At 41.8% G+C, this 20,063-nt stretch overlaps 1 protein-coding gene across 3 annotated transcripts in view; it reads right to left on the bottom strand.

The window, feature by feature from the left end:
- Positions 1-11,202, bottom strand: part of flna (filamin A, alpha (actin binding protein 280)) — a 49,553-nt gene extending 38,351 nt beyond the window's left edge. For all 3 annotated transcript variants that reach the window (XM_055048345.1, XM_055048346.1, XM_055048344.1), the window contains exons 1-2: positions 10,956-11,202; positions 1,173-1,644 (exon numbers count right to left, since the gene is read on the bottom strand). In XM_055048345.1, coding sequence (XP_054904320.1) covers positions 1,173-1,542 — 370 coding nt within the window. In that variant the 5' untranslated portion in view covers positions 1,543-1,644; positions 10,956-11,202. The remainder of the gene's footprint in view (positions 1-1,172; positions 1,645-10,955) is intronic.
- Between the last annotated feature and the right edge of the window lie 8,861 nt (positions 11,203-20,063).

The following is a 20,063-nucleotide window of genomic DNA, read 5'->3' on the forward strand; positions in this document are numbered from 1 at the left end:
ACCTTTGCTGATCAGAGGATAGGATGTAAATATTAACCAATCGTCAGTCTCCCAAACTTATGGTGTTGAGGGCTGATTTATTGGCTGGCTGATTTATCTGCACACTCCTACAATTGACCCATGAGGACACTGGTGTCAGCATGACAGCCAAGGTTTCTGAGCTCAATAATCTCCATTCTGATTGTTAATATAACAAGAATCAGATAACAATCTTTCCCAGAGACGACATGATCCATTTAATTCATGGTTTTGGTTCTGTAGTTTTTAATCTATCGTTTTTGGTTGCATTTTATTTTGGATAGTTAAAACATCTGCCAGCTCTAAAGTGCTGCATCATTTGCAAATTTATGGGTCATTGACATTTGAGAGGGCAAACTTGCATCATGATACCGTTATCAATATATCACTTGAAAGTGGTCTCAAAACAACAATGTTATCGTTTATCGTGATAATCACTGGGACAATTCATCACCCAGCAAATTTTGTTATGACAGGCCCAGATATGATGCATATCAGAGCAGGAAGCTTAATTCAGAGAAAATCCAGAACATTTCCATTTACAACTCCACCAAAGTGCATGGAGAGAGTAAGGACAGGAGAGGACTCCAGGAAGACTTGAGGCACTTTATAAAAGTTACTTCTCAGCACCTCAAATGTTGCTGGAGTTTTCAATTCACCGAGTGAAAACAACAGCTACAGCAAACCAGGAGAGGAGGCAAGCAGCTGCATGTAGACAAAGCTCATCAAGTCAAGCTTCGCGTCATAAATGTGGATAGACCCAACCCACAGCCAGACATGAGTGCAGACAATAGCCCTGTGTTGTATCTCTGTTTGTCTCTCCTTCCAGGCCACAGCAACATCCAGCTGCACAGCTGACCCAGTTCAGATAAGCTCAGGCAGCAGGAGGAGAGAAAAACTCAGGGCCCCACTCTGAACATTCAGACTGACCCCCTCCTCCTCCAACTCTTCCTCCCTAAACAGCCTCCAATCTGAACAAAGCACAGCAACTTCTGTCGCATTAGGATGTTTAACCCTTTAAAAGGACTGAAAGTGTTGCCGTTCCCAGCTGTGCCAGCGCTCTGCATCGTGCATTACTCTCCAAACAGCCAGTGAAGTTCACACCTTCTTCATTCAGCCGGAGCAGCTGGCTCTTCATTCATGATCACACCCACCTATAGACACCAGCTTGATGTTCTCCCTGTCCAGGAACTCCAGCGCCACCGACACGTTCTCCAGCTGCATCTGGCGGAAGGTGGGCCTCTGGTTGTACTTGCGGAACATTTTCTTCTGGGACAGAACCTCCAGGAGCCCGATGAGCCGCAGCCCGTCGCTCAGGTCCGTCTGCAGGTTGCCGATCCGCTTGTTGACGCATTTCAGGTGCTCGTTGCACCAGCGGGTGAACGTGTTCTGCTGGATCTTCTTCCACGGCGCATCCTCGGCCAGGTCCTTCTCCGTGGCGGGCATTTCTGCGTCCTTGTCCGAGGAGAGAGCGTTGGGAGCGGGCGCGGCGCTCTGATGGAGGCGGGGGTGGGAGCCGCTCATTTTTATGGTCTCCGCTGCGCCTTGGTTCGCTGGCTGGATCTGGGTGGAGTCTGTTCAGCTGCTCCCTCCTTCTCACTTTCTCTGGTTTACTTTGCGGCTGATCTGTGCGAGAGACAAAAAAAAAAAAAACAAAAAAAAAAAAAAACAAGGGGGGAGAGAAAAAAAAATCAGCATTAGAGGCTGATTTATAGCATGGAGATAGACAACTCTCAGAGTGGTTTGGGTGAGGCTGTTCCGACTCCAGTCCTAGAAAACTACCGGCCTGAAACGTTTTCATGCGTCCCTGATTCAGCACAGCTGAATCCAATGTTGCATTAACTCTTCAGCAGGCAGACAGGCGCCTGGTGAACCAGCCGGTTGATTCAGGGCTGCATGTAAATGTTGCAGGACAGTAAGATTCCCGGATGGGAGCTGGACCTGAGGTTTCTCATGTTCACGTCTTTGCTTCTTAAATAAGTTGCACAACAACTGACCAAAGAGGCAATATGTGAAATCTAAGTCATAGGAAAAATGCTCAATCATACAGAAAACAGTGACCTAACCAACATCAGAGTGAATTCATGAGAGGATAAATCGTTTCGTGTTATTAGTACTGAAGGGAAATATCTCAGTTTAATAGTCTGAATATCCTTAGCAGGGCCGGAGCTACAAGAATATGGGCCCCTGGGCTGGAGCCAGTTTTGGTGTCCTATCCATGGAAGGCAAATTCTTTTACAAACACTGGAAAACCACACAATCGAGTTTCTAGCACAAATATCTCAGTACACTTGAAATATAAGAAACTAACTTACAAATCACCTTTCAGACACCTTTAGGTCAAAAACGTTTTAATATTGATGAAAAAACAAGAGTTTTACACTTAACATGGGAAAAAATGTTGCTGTTTTTATAAAGTGGAAAAAAAGCCATCTAGCCTGACATGAATGCCCAGGCTAGTTAGTTAGTTAGTTAGTTAGTTAGTTAGTTAGTTAGTTAGTTAGTTAGTTGGTTAGTTAGTTAGTTAGTAATTGACTGCTTAAAGTTAGCAGTGGAATTCATGCAAGACATCAGGACTCATAGGAACATGTTGGATAGGGATCAAAACACTTGCTCTTGAAAAATATTTTGTCAAAGCAACAACATGTTTGTCCAGCTTTGGCAATGCTATGCTAATTTCAAACTGGCTAAAAAGCTAAGCTTTCTAAGATCGAGGCATCCAATGAGATTAGTTGTAGGTTAGAATAGATTCCAGTACGGCACATTTCATTCTGATTCTAAACTAGAAACCTTCATGAAAGAAACAAACAATTCTGCTGCTATAGAGAAGATGTAGGGTCAGAAACTTGTTTTGTTCTGCTCTCTAATAAATGCAGCTGGGAAACTATCACCTCAATAATTAGTTCATTTGATGCTGCTCTAAACGTGCATGTTTTAAATGTATATTCAGAAATATTATTCTGGATTGAAAAACTTTAATGCTATTAGGTTGTTATTTTTTATGATTTTTAGATGTGCAGATTTCTGTACTTTCATTTCAAGATTTTGACTTTGTTGAATGAGAACATGCAAAATAATTTAAATGAATCTAAAATATGTAAAGTTCTTTTTTTGTTATTAAGGTAAAAAAAAAAGAATATATATATATATATATATATATATATATATATATATATATATATATATATATATATATAAGATCTGTTAAACGATCAAAACGTTTAACATATCTTTTTTCATCAGCCCTGTGATGTCATTTGTTTATGCAGAAGCACAGGCAATTCCCTAGTTGGTTAGATCTGGTGGAATCAGGAAATACACTCACCAATAAACAGCTGGAAGGAGTAATCCCAGAATGATGACTCACTTTGGGTGTAATTTGGTCCATAACGGACCAAAACATCAGTCTTATCATTTAATTTTGAAGTTACTGCCAGAATGAGCGTGATGCAGGAGTGTAAGTTTAAGGAGAACATGAACAAGTTCCAGACGGTTTCCAGAGCATCCGACAGTCACTGGACAGAATGAAGGCCAGCAGACACAGAAAATGCCTCTGTGAATCAGTTGGCAGCTTGATGGAGTTTGATGGTCGTCATGTTGTGTGTGAACAGACATTTAACTGTACTGTACTGTATCCCAGCAGCCTTTTGATTATAGCTCACCATATTCTGACACAGCAGTACCCTCAAATACCTCTTGGTTAACCCTAATCTGTCATCCTGGGTGTTGCACAATATGACTGCTTGTCCTCTCTTGTGTCTGAACCGTCGGATGATTTGGCAACATCCTGTGTTGCTCATCCAACGATACCGCTCCTCTCTCCGATCCCCATTCTGGACATGAGGCTGCTTGAAAATCAAACGGTCTCCTGAGATTGTTTTCCCATTTGGAATAAAGCTGAAAAGTGGACAAATCATGATAAGAGAGTTTTATGAATTTGACTTTTCCAAAACAAAGAACTGTGGCGATCCCTTGCAGATTATGGTGTTTTCATCTCCCCCCCCCATTTATCTGGAAGCTCCACTCAGATCTATCCCAGTATATTGCCTTACTGGGATAGAAGGAAAAAGCACATAAACCAAGATGTTGTAGCAGAAATACCAAAACCAGGCCTTTCCTCATGGTCCCTGTGAGGATATGAGTTCATAAGAGCTCGAGGGTCCAAGGCATAATAAATAGCAGATATCCATGGGGAGTATCAGTTACGTTTGCTGAACACAAGCCAAATGTTGGCTATAAAACGAGTGTGTGTTGTTAAAGAGGCTGCAGTGACGATCAGCCTGTTGCTCAGTCTAGACGCCTGATTTCCTCTCATATCAGTAAATTATGAGGTGATGTCATAATGATACTTCAGACTGTTTTATATAACAGCACTACAATATTATTGTTTATCTTCCCTTTATGCTCAAAGCTATCTAATTAGTTCATTTTTTGTCAGGCGTTAGTAATATTTGAAATGTTGCTCTGTCTATTTTCATGTTGCAGGATGTTGAGTTGGGATCCTGGCTTGATGTTTTCTGCATGTTGTTTACATGCTCTCCCCAAAACACGCTTAAATTCTGCATGCATGACTGCATGCATGTGTCCCTCCGCTGCAACCCGTTGAGGATGTAATCCTGCCTTGTGCCCTATGACCTCCTGGGACTAAACAAAGGATCAGCAGCAGTCACTATTACAGATTATCTGAATGAGCCTCTCACTGAAGACACTTTGTTGTCGTATAAAGCATTTTTATTTCCGTTTTATTGATTGTTTATGGTTGTTGTGTTTTACTTTGGATATTAAAAAAAATATATTTCAGGTCCAGTGTTAAATTTTCTGTACAGAAGTTACAGAACTTGTTTTATCATGCCATTCCACAGCGGTTGAAAATGCTCTCAAAACACCAATATTGTCATTTATCGCAATAATTACTGGGACAATTTATTGTCCAGCATAAAATTTTTATGGTGACATGCAGGCCTGATTGTGTCAACATAACTAGAGCTTTGATGCGTGCAACACAAAGCAGGGAGAGTAAAAATTCAAATAAATGAAGGGCCGAATGGATCCGAGCCAAGAGATCAGCATCCAGGAAAAAAAAGCACTGGAAAACATTTCCCTGATGCACTAAAATTGATTTTGATGCCCATGCAACTAGAAAACATCCCATATGATTTCTTTACGCCCACATAAATAAAACCTCCGTAAACAAAACATCTACACAAAGCAAACTTGCTGAAGGATGAGGCCCAGCTACAGGCGCCAGCTCAGACTGTGATGGTCATCCACCTCATCGTGAGTCAGGGTGGAGCTTTCAAATATTTGCTAGTGTCAGGATGGATTGTGATTAGCTAATAACAAATTTTAAAAAATCCAGTAGTACAGATTAAATACTGATCTGTCATAGAGTGTTTTATTAATAGGAATCTATCATAACAACATCCTAATTACTTTTAGATATTTTCTTTTCTTTAACTGTGGTGGAAGGAGAGATGGAACCACAGCCATTTTTGACTAAATAAGGAGATCTGTGCCAGGAGCCACAGTGTGGCCTGGGGCCATGAAAAATGTTTTGGTCCGTGTGTGTGTGTGTGTGTGCTTGTTTGGTGAAGGAGAATCTGAGGAATGCTCCTCAACCCCATAGCAACCCTGGAGCCCACATCCCAAATAACCCCCCAATAAAATAGTCCTGTTATTGTAACACACAGCGTGGCACCAGCATTCCTCCATATTCACTGCTCCATTTAAAACAATAGAACAATGGCGTTAGCCCGTCTCAGGCAGTCGAGCGCTGCTCCCTGTTGGTGTGTAAATTTGCAATTTTCATCACAAATCACCTTGTCAAAATAATATACAGGCTTTATTAAAATGCACGGTTTATGACGCCAGTGGTCGAACAACAGGCAACGCAAATTAAGCTTCATTAAACTCTTATCCTTTCATTAAACAGGAAAGAACAAATTGAGGCATTAGTCAAAGATGTTTGGATAGTTTCTGGTCTCTGCTCTTGTTGAACTTCCAAGAGCAAATACAATTCATGGCTGCTAGTTAGTGAGAGCTGAGGAAGCTGGTGAACTGCTCTATTGTTTCAGAGGAATCTGGGGAACAAACAGGAGAGAGCAGCGGGCGGAATGAGGAGGTATGACTAAGAACACTTCCCCTGGATGCAGAGGAAGAACTGGAACGATGTCTGGCTCTATCTAGCGGCCAAACATGGTGCTGTGTTTTCTGCTTTGCTCCCAACCCTCCACTACTAACCACATTCATATATATATATATAGCTAAGCCAACATTAACTGCAAGCAAAAAATCATTGTAAATAACAAGCATTCTATCTTCTGATGTAGAAAATAGAATAATAATACAAACAGGAGGTCTGTGGTGAATCAAAAGAACAAATAAAGGATTTTTGCAATAATAAAATGTATTGAATAGTTTGACACACCAAACTCAGAAGTTGTACGTTCTGAGTTGTTTTGTTTGGTAAATATTTGGAACAGTACAAGGAGATGCGCTGCAAAAGATATGAAAATGATCAGTTTTTAAATAGCTATGGTGTTTGTGAATAAACAGGAGATTTACTGTGAAAATACAGACAATTTTAGTTGTGAAGGAACAGAATACATTTTACAGGAAACCTGATTAAATTCATTTTAAAATGGACTTCAATGTTTATACAATTTAAATAAGAAAAATGTCTGCCGGGTCTTTTTTGTTTTATTTTTTTTTTTGCAGATTATTTTCTTACAGTGTAAAGCTTACAAACTCATAACCTTGCGCTATTAAATGATGTTCCTCCATTCTAAAAAAATAAATATAATGAGAAACAAACCAAAAGTCAACATTTTGCTTTGTTTATAAAGCTTTCAAAACATGGTTTGAATGAAAGATAGTCAAAAGTATATCAAAATTTAAATGAATCTTAGTAAAGTAGGATTAACATTACAGAGAAGCAAAGAAACTAAAAGTATGTCCCATTACATCATGGTAAAGTCTTACAGTGTGATTTATTGAAGATCCAACATAGTTTGGAATTCCTCTTTAAACAATTGTGCATTTACTTTGGATCTGGTGTCTAAAGTGTGTAATTATCAGTTATTGATCATTGAGCCATCTACTGTCAAACTTTAAAGCAATTAGAAGAAGAAGAACTAATGTTTGTAACTTGATGTCTCTGGGAAAACATCTGGGATTAACTTCTACAATATATGTTGGATTAGTACAATGCAGTTTTACGGTTGCAAGCTCTGCTGGAGTTTTTTTTCTTTCTTTTTTTTTCCCAAAAACAACCTCAGAAAGAGAAGATAACAGATGAAGAAATCAGGAAGTAGGGCGGCACAGATAACAGTTTTCTGGTCGATTGCCAATCTTTCAAAAGCCCGACCAGCCGATTCCAGTTTTGGCCGATATCAATTTTTTGTCTAAAATGTTGCTAAATATAGCAAGTTGCTCAGTTGGTAACAGAGCGGTGAATATTGTTAACCGAAAACATGCAGACATGTCCTGGTGGACCGGTCTGACGGTCCAACCTGTCTCACAGCAAAGAAGAGGACAGTGGCTGATTTTTAGACCTTTGCTGAATTCGATAAGATCGGTGGATAAGTATCGGCGAATCATGAATCTACAATAAAGCTTTCTATTCTGCACAGACATTAATGACCCACTGTAATAAAACAAAAACACTGGCAGAAGAAATTGAAGAGATTTATCTAAGGATTAGCTAATTCAGAGAATATTGCACTGATGTTTCACCACATACTGTACACATCATGGCCTTCAGTCAAAGATATTAGTATTATCTCCTTGATCAACAAGATTGCAAGACAACTTGGGATGGTGTGCAAATTTAAGAGGGGAGGTGCAAAAAACAAAGTTGAATATAATCAATCAGATGTGAGACAACATGTTAAATATGAACAAACTTGATCTCCAAGCTGCAATGGCAACATCTGAACGGCTAACCACACCCTATCAGTCAGAAACTGAATGCTGCAGATGTCGGAACAGGAAGTTAGGCACAAGATGCGACAACACCGCTAACCACATGACACAAGGCGGTGTGGAGACAGCCAGTCAGAGGCACAGATTAGAGCTAAGTTGGTTTTTCCCTTTACTTTCTGCAAACTTGGTGGCAGTGGCATCAACTGCGTGCCGCCAGACAATGGCGTGTCAGATAAGGACAAGTTTCGTCTGTTTACATCTCACTCATCCTGTGCCAGTCACCGCTTCCTCTAACTTTACCACAGATTTTGTTTCCCTGTATTCACTGTTTATTCTGGCCTCTGCAAAACAAATCCTCCAGGCCAGACACTGGCCTGACACTGACCAGGCTGGAAGTCTGGTTTCGGCCTGGGGGTCTCTGGTCGCCTGCCAGACCTGGGGGCTATGGCAGCAGAGCTAGGTTGGGGGTTCTCTTCCCGTGGCTCTTTGAGCTGGGGGCTGCTTGTTAGCACCTTATGTCTGGCCGTCCCGCGGTTACCAGGGCAACTGCAGGAGACGTAACGACCTGCACTTTGCTGCTCGTGGATGCTGAGTGTCACAAGCTTTCTACCCTCTAACCGTTCTAACAACCTTGCACATGCAGGAGACAAAATTAGTCACAGACAACCGTCCAGCACAAACGCACTTACTTCTGCACAAAGACAATCACAAGTTCCTGTTCCACCATTGTGGCCTGTATGTGTGGAAGCAACCAGCTATTTCTAGTATTCCTGAAATGTCAATTCTTAAAAAAGTAAACAAAGTGAAAACATTTTAGATTTTCAAGTCCAGGCCCGTTTGAGCTCATGGAGGTTTAAATGCAAAATCTCTTCACTAAAAGCTTCAAAAGCACAAACCAATGCACCGGCCTCAAACTGGCAGCTCTCGCTACACCAGCATTAGAGGTTTCAGGATTTATGACGGCGGTTAGCAGACTGGAGAGCAGGTGAGAATCATTCAAAGAGGTTGAGCATCTAAATCAGGAATTTACTCAAAGTGGTTGGACTACAGGTTGTTTTATCACATTTATAGCATTTCGAAAACATTTAAAACAAGCGAGGTTTGTCCGACCTAGCTGCCCTAGCTTTGCATAGCTAGCCTAGCTGCTTTTTAAACTGGTCATTGAACGCACCGAGGGATACAAAAATACAGAACACTATTAGTATTGTACCCATTTCTAGGGGTAATCGTAAGCCGCAAACGTTAAAAGGACATGTAAAGATGGAAAAAGCAAAAAACAAACAAACAAAAAAAAATTCTGTAGTTTGGGGAAGATCAATAAAACATCTGCATAACTATTTCTGTGTGAAGCATTGTGTTCAGACAACTAGAAAAAGTTTATCTATATTAGTTTTGGAATTGCATAGTTTGCCTGAAGGCTTAAAACAAAGCCAAAATATAAAAAATGTAAAGAAAAGTAATAAAATATTTCTTTTGGGGACATATAGCTGATGATGCATAATAGTGAGATTTTTATACTTTTGGTCACGTGAGATTCAAACTTTGGTTAAAATTAATTCAAATTGTTGCTGTAGTACTGAAAGTGAAAATTTGGGATGACATTGTTTGTTTAATCTGAGATATAAATGATTTAGAACATTTACTGAACCCTGAATTGTCTCGCATTTATGTCATATAGCAACAACAAAATTGAAAAAAAAATTATTCATTTTCATTTGAAAAATGGAGAGAACATGACTCACCAAAACCTGCCAGTATAACAATGCTGACAAGACGCAATAAAAAAAAACTATAAAAGAAGCAACCAAGAGGCCAAGAGTGACTTTGGGGGATCTGCAGACATGCATGGCTCATGTGGGAGAATCTGTTGATGGAACAGCTATTAATTATGACTGCAGGGAATTTGATTTATCAACTTGTATTGCATACGTCCATCAATTGCTTCTGCATGTCTAAGCCTTGTTATTCCTATTCAAGGTTTTGTGGGGCTTTTGCCTGTAACTCTAGTAGCCAATGGGAGAGCGGAGGAGTAAACATTGAACAGACAGTGATTTAACTGCAGGCCCAACACAAACACACACAGGATAGACAATCCGTCACACACAGAGACACACACACTCACACCACTTCACCTCACATACATGTTTTGTTGGGTTTTTCTGGAGTAGCTAAAGTGAGATGAACATTTCACACAGAAAGCCTTCAGTCTCGTTTGGACTCTGTTAAACAAGGCACAAAATTGAATGTATAAATTAGCTGGCGTTGGCTGACACTGACCAGAGTGAAGAAATGAAGGAGACAAGTGATTAACAACTTTAAGAGACACATAAACGAGACTGCCTTTAATCGAGTATTTTTAGATTGGACTAGCAATAAGTTAAAGAGCTTAGTTCTCATAAGTAAAAGAACTAAGAATGTTCTTTTTCTTATGTTTGGTAAAAGAACACTATGTGACTCCCTTTAATCAGCTGCCAGATGGACCAAATAATAATAATAATGCATAAAAACATCCTTATTTCGAAGCAGGGACTTTAGAAGGGCTCGGTTCCTGGAGCCTTCACTGTTCCTCCCGAGCAGGCACCAGGTGGCCCTCCTGCTCCGTGTAGGGCCCGCTCCCAGCGGCGGAGGGCGCAAGTGACCAGTACTTGGAACCCCTCCTTTAACGCAGGGCAGGAGTGAGGGACGGTGTTTCCTTATTTGGTGCGGAGCCCCTAATTCTGACTCCGGGGGAAACTGTTGTGCGTGGCGGCGCATGAAAATCCCAACCAGCCAGTGAATAGACAACAATAAATAGTAGGAGAAGGAGCCTGACCTCTCCGGCTGCCCCGTGCATCGGACCAGCAGAACCTCCGGGAGAACTGATCCAGACGCAGCGACACACACACACACACACACACACACACACACACACACACACACACACACACACACACGCGCGCGCGCGCGCGCGTAAACGTCCATCAGAGCAGCCGGGGAGCAGCAGATCCCGGCGCGCGTGAAGGCACCAGACTCACCTGTGGATCGTTCACCTGCGTGTTGATCTGCGTGGGTCTCTCCGCGGTCCGCTCAGTCAGAGCGCGCTGCAGTCAGTGCGGTCACACAGGGTGTGTGTGTGTGTGAGTGTGTGGGGGTCCCGGACCTCCTCCCCACGCGCAGTCCCGGTTGGGGAAATGGTTTGAACTGTTGGTGTAAGGGAAAAGAAAGAGATAGTCCGTCCGCTCTTTTGCTCTTTTCTACCTCCGCCTCTCTTTCTATCTCTCTCCCTCCCTCTCTCTCTCTCTCACTCTCTCTCTGTCTCTCTGGGTTCCACCGTGAGAGCCTTAATTGGTAAACGGGTGAAAGATCAGAGGAGGTGGGGGTGTCTAACTCTCTCTCTCTTTCTCTCTCTTTCACAAGGTGATGTAATGACCGCGCCTCCGGGATTTTCAAGGTATGATGTCATCTACCATCTACCCCATCTTTACTGTACCCCGGGGGGGTGTGCATGAGCAGATCCCCTCATCTCTCTGCAGCCCTGGTCTCTTTCTTGTCATCGGCTGTGGTTCAGACAGAAAGTGGGGAGCCCTGTGTGTGGGTGCGTGTGTGTGCCTGTGTGTGGGTGTGTGTATGTGTGTGTGTCCCTCTGAAAGTCTGTCAGCCTCTGCTGTGACTCAACATGGGCTTGTGTGAAGGAAGGCTGCTCTCCAGCTGAGCATTGGATCAGGGAGAAAGAATGCTCGGCCTCAAGATGCCCCTTTTTTTAGTACAGTTGATCAATCTAGATGGGGGATGGAGGGGCGTGGGTGGCTGAACAAAGCCAAAGAAAGAGAGATCACGACAGGAAGCTCTTAAAACGTCTTTATAAACTGACCTGCCTGCTCTAATCTCAACACAATGACACCAGACCTGTTCTAACCTTTTTGTCATAGCCTTTCCAGGAGCATCTTTGCTTGCTGTCGCGAAGCAGGGATCTAATTCAAGGTGAAAGTAGCACGACTTCAACATATTTTCACCCAACTAACAGTAAAAAAAAAAAAAAAAAATCAGCAGTACAAACATGAGTGTAATTGAAAATGCTGAGATTTTCTCTCTGGCTGTTTTTGTGCATATTTTCTGATAGCATTAGCAGCACTTGGAGGATGTGGAGGAGCTTGATATATATTTTTTTCATTCCACACTGTCACAACATGGTGACCACTTCATACAATTACGAAATAAACAAACAAGCATATTTTTGTAAAAGTTACATACTGCAGCTTTAAGCGAAGAGGACCTAGACAAGCTGGTTCCTAAGAGAAACGACACCGGCTTGACAATCTGAAAGCGTTTTGGATTTCACAGGAGGGATGTGGAACAAAGCGCAGCAACTTGCAAAGCATGCGTCAAACCTTTTGCTGCAAAAGGTAGCAGTACGGCCAATTCATTCAACCACTTGAACAGCAATGAAGGTTGCTGTAAACGTCTCCCCACGCATCAAAGAAAACATGAAATAAACCAGCCGGGTAGCGGATGACACCGGCGTCTTTGTTTGCCAAAGCCGTCTGTCAGTAAAAGGATGAGCTGGAGGGAAATCACAGATGCAACAATAAAACATGTCAGCAAAGACACGCCTCCTGTCAGTGTTGTGGAAATGCCCACATTAAAAGATCTTAATAAGACACTTGATGCAAAATACGATTTGTTTGGTTTCAATTTTCATCATTCAAAAATCGCTGCCAGAGTTGTACAGTTTAGGGGGGGAAATCCAGATCCTACAGGGTTTGACGAAGACTGATGTTAAGTTAATTGTGGCCAACACATTAATGGCATAAAAAAAACACAACTTTTTGACATTGATGGAGTACCGTACAACAACCTGTTGAACAAGGAAATTAGTTGAAACAATACAGAATGGACTGCAAAAAGAAATTTGAGAGGAAAAGAAAAGAAACACTTGTTCATTGTTCTGCATAGGTAACAGATTTACAGCTCAAGTCAGCATTTAAACCTCGACCTCTTTGCACCTGCACACACACTCCGTTAACACTGCAGCTCTTACCAAGTACAGTGAACTGCTGCATCGTCCTGCGTCAGAAAACATTAATCAGACTGACTCAGGCAGCAGCTGACTGATGTCGGCCACAAGATGAGTTATTCCCCTTTGAGACATTCGAGCTGAGACTGTCTGTGTTGTACGAGTCATGTTGGCTTCAGACATGTGTGAATGTGTGATATATCCCATGGAAAATGTGTTATTTCTGGATGGACATCAGGTGTAGGAGGTAGATCTCCGTGGTGGTGCTCCCCAGCTCTTCCGTCTGACTGGATCATTTTCTATTTGGCTGAAAGGAGCTGCTGGATCACTGTCCAAGTCAAATTCATTTATCATATAAACGAAGAATATTTTAAATTGCATTACTTTCACTTTGAAGAGAAGAGGAACAGAAACATAGCCGATGTGTCTTTGCATTTTAGGCATATTCTGGAGAAGATGTTTGCCTGCATGTGCCAAAGCAGATGTACTATATAAAATAGAGATATGAAGATGGAATATCCTAGTGGAATAACTGGCCTTATTAAATCTGCATTCAGAACCAAGCTAGGCATAGGGATGTAATATTAACCTGGGTTTACATGAACTTCATTTGTTGTACATACATGTCAATGTGTATGCGTGTGTGCGTGTGTGTGTGTGTATGTGGGTGTGGGTGTGCGTGCGTGTGTGTGTGTGTGTGTGTGTTAATGGATGATTGTATGCATAGAAATGATTATGTTTACCTTGCATATGAAAAAAGTACATATGTTTTTTTTAATATATATTTGAGAATGAAACGGTCAACTTGAGGCTGTCCAGTGGCTAAGAACCCTGGGATGGGAATTATAACATCATTGTCTGAGGAGGAGGCCATTTGCAGAAAGTTGTGACCGTTTGGAAAAGGACAACAGAGGATTGGAGGCAGGGATTGTAGACCCAGCCACTCCTCCACCTCTCTCCATGCAGGTCAAACCTGGAACCCACCCCTTCAACCTGCTGCCCATGTGAACTTGGTTTCACATGGTTTTAATTGGTTTGATTCATCCTGTGGCTTTTGATCCCTCAGTAGACACAGCTGTTAAGTCACCTGGCCTTGAGCGTCTCAAATCATCACCACTATAAAGCCGAACACGGTGATAACTGGGACCAGGATCAGTGAGTTGGGACGTTTCTGCAACTGAGGACAAGGAAGAACTGAGGGCAGAAAACTCGGGTGAGTTGCACCGAAACTGACACGTCAACCAGAAAACTGTCGGAGCCCAGCAAAACCCAACACAGAGTCCAAATACCAAACCAAAAGGTGACAAAGAAACCAAGAAACAGAACTGAGAACTCAGTCAGTATATTAACCACCAAACCATAACAAGGTTACAAAGTGAAGACTGAAGTCCTAAGGAGGATGACAGAAGTATTTCTATGTGCGCGACTCTATTAGTATAAATGAATCATCTAAATGTTCACAGTCCTCTAGGGTCGCTGTCCTGCAGTTTTTAGATGTGCCACAGGTACAAAACCCTGGAATGAAATGGCTTAATTACCTCCTTCTGGTGTAGATAAGTTCTCCAGAGCTTATCTACACAAGATAAACTCCTTTCTTAGAGTTCAGAATTCTACACAGTCCCCAGAAACAATGTTGCTGACGATATTTTTTTCATTTTCTGTGACTAAAAAGAACAAATCTGTCTCCCGATGCACAAAGGGACATTGCCTCAGGTCCTTCCTCCCAGCAGATTCTGTAACCATCACTGCTCCAACAAACTCAAGAGTTTACAGCCCTCCTGGTTTCTGTTTTTCATTGAATTTTATTTTCAATGAAATTATTTGTTGGTGTTTTTTTTTCTTTCTTTTTTTTTTGATTGCACAAACACACATGCACATTTTGTACAATTTTAAAATGATTCTTCTCAGTTCCTCATTTCTTTGGGATTAGAGTATTTTATTTAATGTGTCTAATTTATGTACTTTTACATAAATTTGCCTTTTCTGTACAGTGTGCCATACTTACCTCTGTTTATTTAGTTATTTTTTTGTGTAACTCTGTATGCTTGGATTTTCTGTCACTTTGCTGCTGCTACACCTGAATTTCCTCACTGAGGGACAAAAGAGGATATTTCTATTTCATTCTATTTCTTCACAGTTTGTCCCATAAAATGATCATGGAGTTCAGGCAGTAAAAAGATCTCCTGACACCTAAAAGCATTGCATCTGACTTAAGGCACTAAATATTACACATATATTTTGAGCAGGGTGGTGGTAATAATAATTTCATGATGATATTTATGCATTCATTTCATGAATAATTGGAGAAATATATGCTATTGAAAAACAAGCATTACAATCTGGAAGGTTGCAAATCTAGCTTGTTGCAGAGAGCTTCAGTCTGGCCAGAAAACTCTGCAGTAGTTTGAGTTTTGCCAAATTAAAACAAACCTTTAATTATGTAAACCTTTCAGCCTCTTTTCTTGGTGCCAACCCTCCTCCTTGGTTCTTGCTTATTTTAAACAAACAGTCACTTTACGACTCATTTGACCAGCGCAGTGGGGACTTGTGGACCAATGAGCTCGGGGACAATTTGCTGTCCAACATCCAGCCCTGTCTGTCTCCTCACACTCCTCGACCGGCCATATTAAGAAAGTCACTCAGGCTGAAGCAGAGCAGCGCTGACACATGGAGAAGGAAAGATTCAGGGAGACTTGGCTCTCTTCCCAGACCTTCAGTTCCTGTTGGCTAATGAGAACAGGAGGCCGAGTGTGTCTGTGTGAATGTTCGTGTAATCGGCTCACCTTGGTGACTGAGTTACAGGACGACCACCGTTCTGTCAGTTTTTGTGCTGAATGTTTGTGCTTTGGGCATCCCACAAGGATGTTAGATGTAGGTGCTGCAGCAACATCCTTCACTCTGCTGACCCTTTTTGACACACACACACACACCTTACAATCGTGCACCCTATATCACCCATGAGCCTGAACCCCCTATGAAGTTTTGTCCACATCCCAGTTTATAAACTTCCCAAATCCACTCCAGCACTGGGACATTTAACAACCTAGTAACACACACGCACACACACGCACACCCACACACGCACACACACATTTAAACACTCTCACGCCCTTCTCCATCTCCAAACACAGCCTTTTAAGGTAAGCTCTCTCTTCCTCTGCCTTCCTGGCTTCTCTTTCTTTGCCTCCTCTCTTCAACATTGTTTCTCTATTTCAGACTGCCTTTGCCTCCCCCCCTTCCCACCCTTCAGACCTCTACTAACACCCCTCCCCACTACCCCCATTGCCCGTACCCTCCTTAGTTTTTCTGTTGCTCTGACTGGGAACCGCTGAATTCCCTTGCGACCAGAGTTCCTCTCTCAGGTTTTCTTTTCCCTTTGTTTAAACTTAGTTGATTTCTGCAAGAAATGATGACCAGGCCAAACAAAGCAAAGGAAGGGAAAGAGCAAACAAACAGAGGCTCACGAGATTCAGAGCGAGACAGGTTCTGTTGGGTCAGACGGAGCTTTAACTGCTACAAACACATCTAATTGAACAATTCTAGCGATTCCTATACCTTGATCAGAGGCATAAGAGTTCGGTGAACTATGTCTCTGTGTAAAGTAAAAATGGGCTCAGATTGTCTTGTCCATATAAGGACGGAGGAATTTTTTGCTCTGACTGACTGATCTTCCATTCTCCCTCCCAGCCTCCCACTATCTACCATCTTTTTTTCTCTCTCTTCCGCTAAATGTTCTGAGTTTATTTTTTATTTTTTATTTTTTTATCTATGTCATTTTATGCACAAAAGCTCTGTCAAGTGTGGATCCACATATTGGTAAGGTCACACTCCCGGAAACTCTCCTACAGTCACTTCAAGGTCAGACGCAGTCGTGTTTTGGGAGTTGATCCAAACCCAGCATTGGCTCACTGCCTCGTCAGTGTTTAGTTGAGTGTTTAATGCTGCTGTTGCTCACCTGGTTGACTTACAGTTCATTATGGCAACGCGTCACTGCTGAAGAAAAAGCCAGCACACACACACACACACACACACCCCACACACACACACACACACACACACACACCACACACACACACACACACACACACACACACACACACACACACACACACACACACACACACGCACACACACACACCTGTGCAGTCTCGTGAAACAATCGATGACAGCCATCCTCTTCTGCTCCGTCTTGACCGGATTCAGTGAAAACAGATGTTTGAAGAAACAAATAATGACATCAACCAAGATGCTCTGCGGCTGAAAGTATTTCAAAATGATGCATTCCTTGTCTGTGTGCTGGAGTGTTTGAAATCTGAAACCATTTTAAGTATGAGAGGACAAAGCCAGACCGTGTAAGGCTCTGGAGATCCTCTACACACCACAAACTTCTGTTTGTTTCTTATTTTTCCTGTCAGCTCTTAACCCTGTTTTTATAATGCTCGCACCTTCCTGCCTCAGAGTAGTTGACTTCTCAAGCATACAGCCAGTAAAGCCAGAATTGTCTTTTACAGATCATTTTGTTATTCACATTGAACAAGTTGATCCTCCAAGATCACAGGCTGGTAAACTTTGCAGCTGATTCACAGGACAAAAAGGATGTGGCCTACAAGGTGACATCTCAGGCTGGATTTACACAAGACCACTGTGTAAATCTAGCCAGTACCTTCAGATGTTGGTTGGTGAAACATTCCATGTTTAGACAAGATCACAGAAAAACTTTGAGTCAGCTATAATTGTCAAGCCAGACATCTAAATGGTACTGTGATTATGAATGGGTCAGTGTCAATGTTTGGGACCTTTCAGCCGATTGTGTCTAGATCCTGGGTTGAAAAGATAGACTTTGGATTGTTATGAGGAATAGGAAATGAACTAAAGGTATTTAGCATTTTTCCAATCATAGAGTCACATTCACCCATACTAATACAAGGATCACTAGGCAGTGTGATCTATGTACTTGGGTTAAGTGCTTTGCCCAAAAAGAAAGCTAGAATCAAACCTGCAACCTTCTGATCACAAGACAACTTCTCTATCCACACCACTGCAGTCGCCCATATTGGATTACATGTTCAGGAGGAAGACCCAGATGTCTTTCAACACTCCGGTTCATATTCGAATCACAAGGTGTCCGGAAATTAACCTGGATAACCTCACCAATAAATTCAGGGTGTACCCCAGGGTCTCCTGTTGGGTCACCTGTTCAATGTTTTGAACCCGTTTAGTTTCGTTTCTAGTAATGTTTCCTAAACCTGATCCACAGAGTCCATTGTCCAGCATATCCTGCTTTAACCCAGCTGATCCAAACTGTTTGGCGATTAAAACACTCCCATAATGGCACACTTATCAATAATGTATTCTTGTGTGTTAGAGCAGAAAAATATCTAAAAAATGCAGGGCTGCACTCGGGTTATCTCTGGATACTCACCTCTGTGTTGTGTAAATGTTGGCTTTAAGCAAAACACACAGTTTCTTTTAAAACAATAATGTGTTTGCATGACACACGCATAAGACTATCTCGTATTTTCTCAGCTAAATAAATTTTTTAAGGATCGTCTGGTCCATTGCTGCTCCAAAACAAGCCTTGTTTTTGTGAAGGACTCGAGCTGTTTTACCATAAGTTGTCTGTATTTAGCAATTTCAGGGTTTCTGGTTCAAGTTGTCAATATTTGTTCTTGTCCCCCCTACGTCATTCTGCCACTCCCATACTTCACAGTAAAAATGATTTACAACACTTGATCTACAATTGTGTTTTCCTTGTGGAGCAAATTATTTACGTCAATTCTCATCAAATTAGAGCCGTAAACAAATTTTTATCTCCCGACCCACATGGAAACAGTAATGGTAACATATTTCAGGAGAATCTCCTGATTCTAAAATCAATTTCCTCTTTTGTCCTCATGTTGATGTATTTAAAGTCCAGCATTTTATTCAGTTTATTTCAGTTCAGTTTCTGTGTATAGTGGCAATTCACACCTTATCATCTTTGGCCATTTCAGTTTACATTCAAGTTAGCAACTATTATACAGACACATAACAGTGTCCTCATAACTCACCGTTCAAATGCTCTCAGGTCAGAACCATTGTCTGACATGAAAGCATTTTAGGGGTGATGGTTAAGGGGTTAAATATTTTTGTATCCAAGGAAATCCAACAGTGCATCAAGTCATTGACATGCAGCATTCTCTCCTCCTGAACAATGCAGCAGCAGCAGACAATCACTTGAATTGTGTCCTTAACTTTTCAGCAATCCCTCATACAAATCATGCATATTGGAAGAAACCTCCAGCAGAACCAGAACCAGGCAACAAGCGGTTGCCTGCAACAACTGACTGGAGATTGAAAAGACAGGGCAGAGACACAAAAAACAAACAAACAAAAAAAACAAACAAACAGAAGAACTGATCCAGGAGTACCTTCTATGTCAATGAAAAGTAGAAAGTTCATAGCAGGAGAGGTTTGGTAGTTAGACGCATTATATCAGCCGATGTCTTCCTACCTGAAGAAATCACAGTCGAACGAAACGCCAGACCAGGCGTGTCGATGGAGAGAAGATAATAATGCAAATTGGAGAGTAGTAAAACAAGAATGTAAGGAGAAGTGGTCAGTTTGTCTCCCAGCAGTTGAAGCTTATAGCAGCATTACTACAGAGATATAATCAGGATAATCTAAGCCCCTAGAACAAGGCATGAGAGAGGAGGAGTCCATAGAGTTCAAGTCATCCTTTAAGCTGTTATCTGTGCTTTGGAGCTTTGAGGTTTTCTGGAGGTTACGTTTTGTCGTTTTGGTACTCGTCTGATTGACACCCTTATTGCCGTCTCTGAGCTTCAGCAGTCTGAAACTTATTATTACTCCGACCGCAAACTGGACTTCTGCTTGGGAACGCTTTTGCTGCGCCATCATTTAATCATGTTTGGTCCTTTGCTTGTCCTGCATTTTATTTGACAACTCTGTTCAAGATGGAATTTGAAAACCAGAGCTCATCTTACCATTTCACCTCGCATTGGATGCAATGAGGATCTGCAACAACCTGCTCATTAACAGAGGTTGGGCAGTTCTTTGACTGATGAACTGAGATTGAAATGCACAGAAGTGTTTGTAGCTGCAGCTGTGGTTGCTCTCTGTGTAAGAAGTG

The sequence above is a fragment of the Poeciliopsis prolifica genome, unplaced genomic scaffold (assembly GCF_027474105.1).
Source record: "Poeciliopsis prolifica strain line A6 unplaced genomic scaffold, Auburn_PproV2 SCAFFOLD027, whole genome shotgun sequence".
Classification (NCBI taxonomy): domain Eukaryota; kingdom Metazoa; phylum Chordata; class Actinopteri; order Cyprinodontiformes; family Poeciliidae; genus Poeciliopsis; species Poeciliopsis prolifica.